Here is a 14314-nt window from a genome sequence, read left to right as displayed (position 1 = left end):
TAAATTGTTAAAGTGCTATGTAGTAGACTTTAAATAAAGTGCAAATGTATGTATTTATTTCTGACCTCACCTTTGGATTCATACCTAAGGTGTTTGTTCTAGTGTTCATCCGCTTGGGCTGACCAGGGTAAAACCTCATATGGTCAGTATGAGAAACCTTATGCAGAACACTTTAACATTTCGATGCTATTCTATTTCAACATCTCTGCAACTAAATCTCACGCTGATCACATGATGTCTTTCCGCATAGGTTGTGACTCACATAGGTTGACAGACTTAATCCACTCTCGGGAATCGGTTGAGAAACTTAATCTGCTCTCGGAAGTCGGTTAAGTAATAACTCAACTAGTGTGAGTATCTTAAGCAACTTGATTAGCTTTCGGAAGTGAGCTAACTCTGACGACTTAGCTTTCGGGAGTGAGCTAACTCTGACGACTTAGCTCTAAGGAGTGAGCTAACTCTGATGACTTCCATAAGTCAAAGATGGTTTCTTGCTGTAAAATCTGGTCTGAGACCTGTAGTCTCTCAGAAAGGATGTACCCCAGAGGCGACGCTGGAGGTGCAGATAGTTGAGCACACTCCAAGGGTAAAGGGTCCAAATAAGAGGAATAGGTTTCCTGGCCATCCACTGGATCATCGTCCAACACAAGGTTAATGAAGTAGTGTCCGTGGCCGCTGCGGGCTCAAGATAGGTCAGAGAGAAGAGAGAGGGTGTGCCCATAGAATCGGGTGGACATGGATGTGTCCCAACTAAGGTAGGGGTCACAGACGAGGCCGTGGGATCCAGTGGCAACTTGCTTAGATCGGGGGCCAGCGAAGGTATTAAAGCAGAAGAAATATTGTAGGGGAAGATGGAATGAGGGGTTAGACCATCTTCATTTGCGGGTCTCCCGAAGAGAATTTCGAAGAGCATCACTTAAATAAACTTATTGTTCAGGGTCTACCTCGCTTGATGATGGTTTTTGTTTAGTTAAAGCCATCACTGACAATGGTGGGTTAGAGATAAGATTCCGGATACCTTCAGAAGGGCCTAAAGCGCCTAGCAAACGCCAAAAGGCACGGAAAAGAGGCAAAGGTGTATGGGGAATCGGTGTTGCAGTAAAACTCGTAATAGTGTAATCCCATAGGGGTACACCCAAGGAATCTCTGCCCTTGAGGAGGAAAGTATCCTCAGTATGATGGATCAAAATAGGAACATCAAGTAGATGATGAAAGAAGTAAGGTGAATATGGAGAGGAGGTCCAGTATGGTAAAATAGCAATTGCCTTTGAATTGATGGCTCGATTAAACCGTCGGAAGAATGCAGGATACCCATGGTGGGTTCACGAGATAGTATTGTCGAGTGGAACTGTTACAGCCGTAAAACCCATAGTTTCTCCATGGAGAGCACAGCAAATTTTTAAATGATGACAGTCTGGGCTAGCATACAAATCAAACTGTGGAACCCCCCATTGTTGAACAAGGAAGCAAAACCATGCAGGATTAAGCTTAAATTCATTAGAATAGGCCGTAGAATGGGGACGAAGTGAAGCAACAAGTAAAGGCGGTGGTACAACAAAGGGCGAGAACCACGCGACACGTCGATGAGCAGACATCATAATGGGGTCAAGGGTGGCAGAGGCTCGTGATCATGTCGACAGACCTGTTCGACAAGGCAAAAGAGCCTGTCGCCTCGAGTCGACACAGGGAACTCCATATGAGGATTAAAGAAAGAGACGGCGGACATGTGGTCAGTCCAGATATTAATGGGGTAACACGAATGGGTAGAATTCAACTTAGTCGAACGGTATGTAACTGGGAATAGACGATCAATTTCATTAATGCAAAAGCCCTCTTGACGAGGGTCAAGAAGGGGGTTAGCTGCAGTATGCAACGTTGTGGGACAGGATAATTGTACGGCTTTCTGTAAATAAGTGTTCTCCCGCTCAGAAAGGATGAGTTTTTGAGGTTTACGAGGCCGTTTATAAGGGGGCAGTTGGAGGTGGACTGCAGGGCCTCATCAGCTTGTTTACGCCGTTTGGCACTAAGAGGTTGGTACCAGCCTTTAGGGAAAGCGGACGGAGATTCATTTGTACGTGGTACATGTACAATGAAACCAGAGCCGACACCGATAGGTCATGCGTCTACGAAGAGATGGAGATGATGAGAAGCATCAGGCGTGACAAGCATGATGGTACCGTTGTTGGCTTCCATGACTCAACGGTATGATGCATGTGCAGCGGCAGTATATACGAATGGCGCATTCTTCCGTGTCAAATCCGTTAATGGTGCTAAGATGATGGCCAAGTGTGTTATAAACTGTGGCCACCAATTCATGGTGGCACAGAACACTTCTACTTCATGTTTGTCTCTTGGCGGCCGAAGGGAAAATAAGGCGTTAAGACGATCCTGACAAATTGTAGTATATGCGTGTATAAGGACACGTCCGTAATATGTCTTGATGCTATCTCGCAGGAGACAAAGGTTTGTCTTGGACGCACGGAGACGTATTACAGCTTTGTAGCATATCTGTGCATAGACGAGTAAGTGCTGCCAATAGCGAGCGAAGGCAGATGGTCCCCAATGGGACATTGCACTATCATCTACAAATTGTATTAAAACGTTGTAATAGCCGGGCCTCCACATTAGACTCTATGTTATAAACGTACTCTTAAGCAGTACGTAAATAATAAACGTACTCTTAATAGTACGAGGAACTTAAGTTTCCTAAATGGTTTTTATTGGTTTTATTAATTAATACCTTTTCCATTTTACATATCAGATATTTGGACGAGGCCATTAAAAGGCCCCAGTAAAATACCAAACATAAGAGTTGGTCTAGTTCTATTAACAGAACTATATTTACTTTCCAACTTTATTTATATCTGAATACTTCGGTAGCGAGATGGCTCAACCGAATATAGGTTTCTAGGGACTATTAACGTTACCTAGTTGATCCTCCGATCAGCCAACCAGATGTGCCAGTCTGATGAAGGCTAAGTCGGTAATTCTTGATAAGTGGCAAGTTATTGGTTAAGACAATAACTAAGGACATCAAGAGTATTTTTCTCTTTTTTATTTATTTATTCTAAAGATAGGATTTTATACGTCTCATAACCATTTACCGGATATGGTATCACGCTTCGTACCGGACTTTGATAAATCCGTACGTGAGTTACTAGCCACTGACTGGAAGTGTAATCCCAGGTGGTTTGAACTGGCTCAAAAGATATATGGGCCACATACCATAGATATGTTTGCTGCACATCATAATACATAACTATCGAATTACAGGACTTTAAATCATCCTATGGGAGACGCCTTTCAAATAGACCTCTCCAAACATAATGCGTGGGCTAATCCACCATGACAGTTAATTGCCCAGCTATTAAATTATGTTCATAAACATAAAGCTACCATCACGCTGTGTTGCCCATTACGGAGTAAAGATCCATGGCTCAATAAATTGATCAGCATGATTCAATGCGAGCCAATATATTTTGATAGGGAAGTAGATACTTTCCTATTTTAGGGTACCCGAGCCGTCCAGAAGACGCCCTGGAGACATACTATTATATGTCGTATAGGTCCCATTGGAACAACTAAATGAAGCCCTTCTGAGACCTTCCTTAACAAGGTCAAAGAATCAGAGATTCCACTCTCTACCCAATTGAACATTAAGCAGTTCAAAGGCAACATAGACCCTAAAAATCAGAGGACGACGGGACTTGCGTTTTTCACGGTCGGACAAAAGAGTAGTACGTAACTCAATAGCGATACACATGTGCCGGGAGGGCAGGGCGGAAAGCCTTCGCGCCCAACATAAGATGAGAATTTGGGCCATAGGCTTAGCTTATTAGGGATTCTCGTATGGGTTTTATAACCGTCAAGGTTTTCTGGTAGGGCCACCAGGTTTTACAGTTTTTGTTTTACAATGTTCTTCGTGTTTGTTTTAAAAAAAAACCCCCAAACGAAACAATTGTAAAAAAAATGAAATTGTTTTATAATTAACAAAGAAATCAAATTCTTTTCTACTCATGAGTCATGAGCGTCTAATGGTTTTTATATTGTATAGTATGAATTGCATTTGTATCACATTTTCCGTTAAAACTTTTATAAATCGAATAAACTTTTACATTTAACTTTTATTCTAGTTGCGGTCCTTCGTATGGATATAGGTGGACCTTTCGGGTATAAATAGATTAAAGTGTGTACCGATTTCACAATACGACCTAGCCCTACATAAAGAACTTAGGTAGGCCCTTCTGGTCACCTTCTATTCAAAGTCCTCAAAACGTGATGAGATTAGCCTGAAAACCATTGCCTTCTGAAACATAAATAGCCGTCTATATCAAAACAGAAAAATAATAGAACACTGTTCGACAACAATTTCCAGGGAGTGCCGTGAATTTATTTTCATGGCCTTCTATTTTAAAACTGTACACTATAGTATTATTTACCGATGAAACATCACAGCTAATAATAATTCTTTAATTTTTCAAAACAACAAAAAAAACCAAAAAATTTGTGGAAAATATTCACTTTAAAAAAATATTTATGCATTCAGATGTACAATATTTATGTATTGTGAGATCAATATCTATAACTGTCCACAGGATCGCACATTCACATCACTGATCAAGCTGCAGTGATTTATAAGGATGATGTCAGACATATTACTTTGCCTGGCTATAGTAGCTACCGCAATCCAAGCGGCTGAGTACAAAATCACCCCTCATTTATACAAGGACGAGCTGTACTTAGACGAGGTCTCAGACTTCTCGCTTAAGCTCGACCAGACCACACATTGGGCTTTGCAAGTAGAACCAGAGAAGTCAGAGGTATCCATAGAAAATGCGTTTGTTCAGTTCATAGACCGTCGTGGGGATGGTGATACAGAGTGCGACACATTTGAATACGTGCCTTTGGTAGGATATGGGGATATGTCCGACTTGCAGCAGACATTCGGTGCAGCTTCCAATCAAGTGCGCTTTGACATCCGCATAACCCCTGCGCTGGCATGTGCTGCGATGACGAAAAAGAGGAGCGAGGTGGTACTCACAAGCACAGTGATGGTAGACTATTTAATCGCTGGTATGCGGAGACGTCGTCATAGTAGTGGTACGATAGTCAGTTCTATGGCGAATGTGCACAGACAGAGGCGAGTCAGCACCGACGAGACCACCGTTACAGCTATCGTTCAGATCACATACACGCCTCAAGAGCTTACAGAGGCGTTGGCAAGCGAGGCCCAATTAAAGACATCGGTTGCTGTGATGAAGGGCACGGCTGCCGTGATCTCTATGGGAAAAACAGTTCTTATCTACACCGTGGGAGGGTTACTGCTATTGCTGTGCTGCTGTTTCTGTTGTGGTGCGTGCTGTGGTGTGTGCTTCAGCAATATCCGCAATAAGCGTAAAGCAGCTAACAGTGGACAAGTGGTGGCTGATTCGCGTGAAATGGACAGTAACTTGACCATGGTCAGAGACGAGCAGAGTCGCATGTCCTTCCAGTCAGATTCGGGTGCGAATGTCATCAATGTTAACGTAAAGAGTGCGGAAGACCTGCCACCAGGATACAGCGTGGAACCAACGCTTAAACAAGAAAACTTAGAAAATAAGCGTGTATAGTTTTCCTCTGGTGCTCACATGCTTTGTCTTTCAGATGATTGAGAATGCTGCGTACAGACGCTTACGACAGTATAAACAAATACTGATTTGACATTCCATGCACATTTTACGGTGGAATCGAAAACAGAATTAGAGAACAAATAAACTACAGCGTCTCGCCGCGACCAATGTTACACTATGCTGCGAATAAATACCATCTTTTCCCAGAGTATCCTAAAGTAGTATTTGGCCCACATGCGCACCACATTCTTTTTAATAGAGCCTGAGCTCGTGTGAGCTCGTGTGAAACTCGAAAGATGACCCATTACATCCTATTGTGGGTGAAAGAGACTTGATAAGAAAAACCCTCGCAACCACGGGCAACAACCCTCAACTAGCACATTCTGAACACTAAATTTGAACTTGATTGCTTATGGAACCACGACGACCAATCACCATAGCTGCATGACTGATATATATCGACCCGTTGCTGGAAGATACTTAGTAATCTCATATAGAAGTAACAATATGAAGTAACAGCTCAATTTATAGGACTCGCGATTGGTAGCTGGTCTTAACAATTTGGCTTCGATTCTCGTCTGCTGGCAGGTGTCCACGAACTAATTTGCGGCTTCACATGGTTTGAATGATCGACTTTCGCTATGCATTATGATCAAATGCTAATTTTAATAGTGTATACTGCTGGACTACATTGTACACGTTGCACTTGTTACTGACAGTTCCAGTATGGTGCCACAAAGCAACAACTCAGCTAGGTTGCATGTAAGTCGATTATTCTTAGAATTTCTGCACATCAAATACGCAAGCCGCGCGCGTATATTTCGCCTTAATAGCTACACGAATGAAACCTGTATCGTTCCCTGGGATTGTATTTAGACCCGCTACCACCCCAAAGCGTCAATCAACTGCTATATCTTCGCTCCTCATTTCGTAGTCCTGGCATCAACAGCCCCTTCTCCTCCACTGCACCGTCGACCAGACTCCTGCGCGCCTCGGCATGCTCTTCTCTCGCCACCAACGGCAACAGCAGCAACAGCGGTGACCAGGCAATCAATTGCACCGTCGCAGTAGCGTGAAAGGCAATGTCAAAGCCATAGCTATCCACGAGAATACCTCCCAGCACTGCGCTGCCACTCCAGCCCTGTGCGAATGCATCAGAAGCATACCGCGTGTCAAACAGCGGGTATGATTGAACACTGCATGTACTCACAAGGTAGAAAAGACTGTCCGAGCGATACTCTGAATGAGTGCAGGCGTGCATAACATTCTACATGGATTTAACAATGGCACAAGCACCTCAAACTTGCGGGGGGACATAGCTCGTAACGAGAGGCGCCGACGTCAACGGATAGTCTCAACACTTATCAGACGGCCAACGAGACATACCACACGTGAGTAAACTGATATAAGGGATCGATGTCGTATACATTAAGACAAGATGCCTAAGACTAGAGAACCAACTGTTGCAGAACTTTTACGTACGATTACATATCTAACAAACCACTGTAAGACACACAACTGAGCTCTCGAAGAGACGTGGCCCCTGATAGGTGAATGAAATCGTGAATAAATAGCCCCCCCCCTGCCTGAACCCTCGCCACACAAACCCAAAATTCAGAACAAAACGACGCTTACTACATCGTAATGTCCCGAAGCTTCCACATACTCCCAATTCGGAAATCAATCATTCAACATTGACTTGAAATGACCACGAAACGCACACACAAGCGCCCCTTACAAAAGCAGAGAGTGACTCCAGCGCACCCCATTTGGCCCGCTGATTGGGTGGGCAGTAGTCCATGAGAATGGATCGCGCAAGAGGCACCACACAGTTGATGAGCGCCGATCGAATAATGTAGATCGATATCAGCCAGTAAGGGTGCTCAATCCACAGCGAATCAAAGGTCGCCATGACCCACAGAAGCGCAATGCCAACAATTTTGAAGCACACCAAAACCTCCACGCGCCCGTATTGCAGGGATATCTTCTGTCCGGTTAAACTGAGAAGAACTTCGACCACGGGATCTGTAGGGGTACAAAGAGGGGATGTAGTCTCCTTGTCAATTCGTTGCTGCGGCATGCATTAGCATTTTAACACGAACATGTGCGTAAATTCATCAGCCATATTGTATTTACATCCAATGCAAATAAGCATTTGTGTGAGTGATTTCCCCTGGCGTGACTTCGACTACTCGAATGACTCGGCCTCGTGAAACTCCAATGATACTAATACTATGAATGCGCTGAGATGCAAGGGGGTTGGCGCCGATACAAGACAAATTTGAGAAGCTCTCTGCTCCAAAAGTATAATGTACAAGGTAGAGTGCAGTAAGTTGAATATACTGGTGGTCGTTAAAATCTGTTTAAAAGGTCCCAATGCGGTCAGAAAACACGCCGCAGGGAAACGCGATACTCACTAATGCAGCTAGTATGAAAATAAAGAATTTGGGTTTAGGCTCCGAGAGTGATCATATACTTACTAAAGACGACGACCTTACGGTAACAAAGTACAAACGACTGTCATAGGAATGTAAAGAGCACATGCATACTTGTCCACACTCCCGAATGAAACCAGCCAACAGAATTACAGTGATAGCGGCGCGGTGTTGACAAAATTGCAAGTAACACTATGCATCGCAAACAACCATAGTACAAGCCGCGATAAAATAAGAGTACTGGAGGAACGCACAAACAGAGTTATCATTAGTTACACGTAATTGGCGCCCCCTCTGCCATCTCGAATCTACAGACGAGTTCGTGGGATCGCGAGGACTACCACAGTCGCAACCCGCTGCTGTGAATGACAATCAGTGCACACAATCGATGCGGCACAACAGTTGTGAGTACTATAGACTCAGCCTGTCGGTTACGGCTGGTTGCAAAATTCTGATAGCAACTTGCCTAACGTAACTATATCCTGACATATGAGTTCAGTAAGGGTCCCACATCTGAGCTGAAAAAATACACAGCAAAGATACAGTCGTCGTGTTCCCACCAGCAGACAATATGCAAGGACAACACACTGTGAAAACTAGTCCCAGTCGAAATACACAGACCGTTGTATATCATACCGAGTACGAATACGAAGTTGACCAGGATGGGCGACAGTTGTAGGACATCGGCGACTGTGCAGATCGAAGAAATACTCAGTGTCAGTGTTTGATGGAACAATCGCGCGAATAGCTATTGCGTGCGTGATTTAAAATACCACAGAGCATTGATACAAACACGTCTTGGAAAGCAAGGATGTACGGCGATACGTTGGTGCATTATCAACAAGCCAGAAACTGGAGAGATGCCCACAATTGCAGGTGACAGAACTTGCATAAAAATCTCATCAGTGCCCAAACCGCACAGAATATAAACGAAAATTAGCAAGTCAAAACAAACAGAGAAAGTCTTAATGAATAGAGGGAACAATGCTTGAGAAGCAGAAGGGCGACTCACAGTAAATGGGGAAGAACTTGATGGTCATCCCAGAAGCCAGTCCAAACGTCACATCAGATATGGCGACGATGTAGGGGATGTGAGTCACATGAAGCCAGGAAAAACAGCCCTTCGCTCGGATAGTCTCTGCACTTAGTAGCCGGGCCTTTATTATTTCAGCTTCCGCCGCCTCCTAAAGTATCGATTTGCAAACTCATCTTCAATACACGTAATTTGACAACTTCGAAATGCATACATATGATGGGAGAGAACAGTATTCAATCCTCGAGCTTGGCATGCGGTCGATATGAAACAGCCATGCAGCACTCGGAAATACGGTTCGGGTAAAACAATTACCAGCAGCCTCTCACACGACAGACAGCCTAAGAAAAGGAACCGCCAGTGCATTGAATAACCCCATGCAAACTTCATGTAAACCACATTGGGTATACAAAGTAGAAAGTATGAATACTTCAGTTGCTACGACGGTCGTATGAATACCTCCGTAGCTAAGTGGGTCGTATGATCACCTCTGTAGTCAAGTTGGTCGTATGAATACCTCTGTAGCTAAGATGGTCGTATGAATATCTCGGTAGTCAAGATTGTCGTATGAATACCTCAGTTGCTATTAATGGTCGTATGAATATCTCGGTAGTCAAGATTGTCGTATGAATACCTCAGTTGCTAATATGGTCGTATGAATACCTCTGTAGCTAATATGGTCGCATGGATACCTCTGTAGCTAAGATGGTCGTATGATTACCTCTGTTGCTAAGAATGGTCGTTGATTACCTCTGTTGCTAAGATGGTCGTATGATTACCTCTGTTGCTAAGATGGTCGTATGAATACCTCTGTTGCTAAGATGGTCGTATGAATACCCCTGTAGCTAAGATGGTCGTATCATTACCTATGTTGCTAAGATGGTGGCATGAAAACCTGTAGCTAAGATTTTCGTACGATTACCTTTGTTGCTAAGATGGTGGCATGGATACCTGTAGCTAAGATGGTCGTATGGATACCTCTGTTGTTACGATGGTAGTATGACTACTGCTGTAGCTAAGATGGTCGTATGATTACCTCTGTAGCTAAGATGGTTCTATGACTATCTCTGTTGCTAAAATGGGTCGTAAAATTACCTATGTTGCTAAGATGGTCGTTAGAGTCGAAGCGCCATTCAATTTGTAAGATAAAAGGACCACCGGTACAAATCACGTCCATTACACAAACTCTGAGTCCATGATCGCCAGTGAATATATGCAAAACAAGTACAGACTACTAGCCTCTCGTTGAATGCTGTCACGAAGCGACTAACAGGGACTTCACTTCTAATACGTATTCACTGCGAGAAAGCAAACACAGCTATTTTGGTCCAAGACTCTTGATAACCACCACGCACTAGTACATTTATTGCAAGTGAATAAAGTAAAGCGCAGACAAATACCTGTGTTGAGTCGTCAAGCAGAGCATCGCTCTCATCGCCAAGCGTATCATCGTCACTGAAGAAAAACAACGACGCTATGGAGATGAAGTGCAGGGCCATCCCGATCATAAAGATGATAGTCATCTGTTTGATCCCCCACTCGTTGCCCAGGATGAGGAACAGCACCATGTTAGATACCGGTCCGGATGCAAGACTGCCAATTGACAGCACATACCGCCAGGTTTCGTAGCCACCTACAGAAAACATGTTTGCAAGCAACTTAAAGTTTTAAAGTCAAGGCGAAGATGGGTTTTATAGAGGCGGTGTACAGGGAAAATGTTTACAGATATGAGAAAACTCCGACGCGAGCGCTTAGACAATATATAAACTCGTGAATGCATGCATATAGTAAAATGGAGTACGAATTATTTTGTACATAGAAAAACGGTGGGCCACCTGGAGGCGAGTACTTACTTCTTTGACCCGACGGGATGGAGTCGGCGTAGATGGCGTACAAAGGAGGCGACCACATGCCCATATATACGCCAAATACAGCCATGCCAACGCACAGCATGAGAAAATTCTCGTACCAGTTATGCCCGTATGGTTGTAAAAGCGCCACAATTGTCAATGCGATGCCCAGTGCACCGATACCTCCACTCCATCTCAGAACAATGTCCCTGTATGGTAGAGATACTCAAAGTTATACATTGGCACTGTTAAAAGTATAGCTCGCCACTTGTGCCCTCTTCCGCCTGTGTTTGTTTGTGAGAAAGAAGATCTGTCGATCCATATCTTCTTTCTCACTGAAGGATGTAGCCAACAGAAAATTACCGGTGCACACGATCACGTTCAAGTAGACGACGTCAGCCTACCCAAGGACAAAACATGATCGACAACCCTCCAGATACACTACAACTACAATGATAACAATCCATGTATGCAATATAAGAATTGGTGTCATATTTTAATACAAGCAAAATTCGCAATATATAGCTTGATAACTTTCGCCCGCGGTATTGAATCTATGATTGTCGTCGAATACGCTCTGCTGTAGCACCACATCATATTCAAAGAGAGAAGCAAACAAATAATGGGATGTAAAAGCTTCACGACTATGTACATATCAACAGTTCGCAATACCTTCTATATCGATCGGCAAGGATACTGGCTGGTATTGAGGCTAGGGCTTGCGCAGTACCCTGGATACCCTCAGCATACCCTGCATGCTGTGGTCCAAAGGATGATGAAATGGACCTTTCAGATTAAAGATCACCTACATTTACAGAATCTTTGCCCTTTTCAGTATGATTGCGAATAATAATCACTGGAAAGTAGTATGCTGATAAGCAAATTCACACGAGGTGCTACAAGATTACGAACATGGCACTAATATACTCGAGATTGAGAAGAAAGCTATGGAGGACTCAATATGGCGAGGGCGACGACATTTTGTCCAATGGCGTACAAAAATCTCATTCAGTTCGATAATTAATATTTCAGGCCATACCTTGTTGTCTCCGCACAACTTGAATAGGTACGGTCCAAGAATTGCGTAATTCCACATTCCTGTATAGAAATTGCCAGGTTAGCACAGAAATGAATGTGTGCAGCCATTGTTGACATGTACATATTCGGAAAAAAATTGATGAAGCAAAAGTATCTTAAGACTATCAAACGTAATATACAGTTATCTGGTATGCGGCCACGTGACAGGATTGACGATTGTTGTAATGATATGGCGGCGTGGGAGGCTATTTCATTTGTCACTCACAAATGGAAACGCGGAGACAGATTATATCGTACACGAGTGGAGTGTGATATCTCAACCAAGTCTATTAAAATGTTCATGTCTCTGTGCTGCCTAGTCGAGAAATATAGCATCACCGTATGGCAACCAGACATAAAAAACGCCGCAAAACTACATACCCATGGCTAAGCCATCGAAGAATGTGAAGAAATTTGTCAGATATATATTTTTGCTCCCCATGATGGCCTGATTCTGTTGCGCACCTGAGGTAAAGTCAAATTAACAATACAAAACTTAGTCCCAATAGAATCATGACCAGTTACCCCTTAGAAGGCTACATGGGATGCGGTACTGCAACAGCACCATACAAAACAGGAAATAATATATAATGTAATTGGCCGTACCTTCCCGTACATGTCAGTACATTCCCAAAAGTATATATAAATATAAAAAGATCTAAATATATATATATATATATACATACATATATATATATACATATGTAAATATTTATATATATATATATACATACATATATATATATACATATGTAAATATATATATATATATATATATATAGGTGTGTGTATGAGCGTGCACAGGTGTCCCTCTGTGATTGTGTGTATATATACATATATCCACATGTTTATATATATATATAAATATGAATATGAATATAAATATATACATATAGTGTGTGACGCACACCGATACTCGGGGCACTCTTTGGATCCTACACTCGACCAGAACACCCCTTATATATATAAACATACACACACACACACACACACATATATATATATACCTATTCGTATACACACACACACACACACACACACACACACACACATATATATATGTATTTGTATAAAAATATAGTATTATGTATATACAAACATAAATATGTTTCTATATATATATATATATATATATACATATACAAATACAAATATATATATATATATACATAGACATAAATACACACACACACACACACATATATATATATGGGTGTGTGTGTGTGTGTGTGATTGCGTCTGTAAATATACATCACAAAGATCTATATATGTATATATAAATATAATATATAATGGTATATATATATACATAGTGCAAGTGTAAGTGGAAAGGTAAGTAAAAGAGTAAATATACAAGTATATATATATATATATATATAAGTGTGTTTGAATATATGCATCTTATATTTCATACACTGACATTATAGTAATTGCGCTGATGAGAATTCGTTCCGCTTGACGGTAAGGTGTAAGTACCAACATTAATAGTAGGGACGCAACGCAAATGTCGACCACAGCCCATATCAGTGGCTTAAAAGACCGCTGAAAATGCGGTACTGTTAACAGATCAGTTGTTTCAACAAAAACGAGAGTCGGTCAGAATCAAAGCTCGCGTTTACCACGCTTTACCATGAACGCAATCGGAGAATAGCTAGATATACATACCTCTTGTAGACCGCCAAATTGACTAGATTTCTAATGTTGAACACAGCAGCGCGCTTTGTGCTGTGAAATGTAGAGTGTCTTGTACTTTAGCTAAAGAGAGTGGATATTATATATTTATGGAGGCTTATTATAACACCATTTAGATTCATGAATATGTATTTAAGATTTTTTCTTTGGATTCTTTTGGTTTGGGGGCTTTTTTTGAAAGAAAGCAAAAAGAAAACAAAACAAACTGAGTGTCCGAGCCGCGTGTATTTATTTATGACATTTCTTGAAAAAAAGCAGACAAACTGTTCTGAAAATTTAAATGCCTTATATGGTGGTGACGGGAAGTCATTGACTGAATACATGTATCGGAGGCAGGCTTTATGGGAGAATCCAACCTTGCTTGTAAATATTTTCATAATGTTCTTGTACGATACAGGGAATGTCAGATTGTCCAATATGATGTATCCTACTCATGCCATAGTGCGGCTTGAAGACTCGTTCGCAATGACGTCGCTCAGTTGCCGCATCAGGTATGCCCAACCCGGTATATTCACGGGCTCACGACTAGCTTCCGCGGCAAGGATGTATATAGACATATATATATATATATATATATATATATATATACTACAATAACACAACACACACACACACACA

At 42.1% G+C, this 14314-nt stretch overlaps 3 protein-coding genes across 3 annotated transcripts; 1 reads left to right on the top strand and 2 right to left on the bottom strand.

Moving 5' to 3' along the window:
• Positions 1–454: 454 nt before the first annotated feature.
• On the bottom strand, positions 455–913 carry SARC_06318 (hypothetical protein; the record flags this gene model as incomplete). The annotated part of the gene is made up of 1 exon (XM_014299785.1): positions 455–913. The coding sequence occupies one exon, from the start codon at positions 911–913 to the stop codon at positions 455–457; it is 459 nt and encodes a 152-aa protein (XP_014155260.1).
• A 3701-nt stretch (positions 914–4614) lies between these two features.
• On the top strand, positions 4615–5817 carry SARC_06317 (hypothetical protein). Its single transcript, XM_014299784.1, has one exon. It carries the CDS (start codon positions 4641–4643, stop codon positions 5607–5609), a length of 969 nt encoding a protein of 322 aa, XP_014155259.1. The 5' UTR covers positions 4615–4640; the 3' UTR covers positions 5610–5817.
• A 310-nt stretch (positions 5818–6127) lies between these two features.
• On the bottom strand, positions 6128–13755 carry SARC_06316 (hypothetical protein). Its single transcript, XM_014299783.1, has 10 exons — positions 13670–13755; positions 12386–12469; positions 11967–12025; positions 11600–11685; positions 10931–11136; positions 10478–10710; positions 9057–9228; positions 8681–8734; positions 7348–7634; positions 6128–6750 (listed from the first exon to the last, which is right to left on the bottom strand). Exons 2-10 carry the CDS (start codon positions 12444–12446, stop codon positions 6511–6513), a joined length of 1398 nt encoding a protein of 465 aa, XP_014155258.1. The 5' UTR covers positions 12447–12469; positions 13670–13755; the 3' UTR covers positions 6128–6510.
• Positions 13756–14314: the final 559 nt, after the last annotated feature.

This window comes from Sphaeroforma arctica (assembly GCF_001186125.1).
Source record: "Sphaeroforma arctica JP610 unplaced genomic scaffold supercont1.445, whole genome shotgun sequence".
In the NCBI taxonomy this organism is placed as follows: domain Eukaryota; class Ichthyosporea; order Ichthyophonida; genus Sphaeroforma; species Sphaeroforma arctica.
The sequence above is the reverse complement of the archived record's forward strand: the minus strand, read 5'-3'. Positions and strand labels throughout refer to the sequence as shown.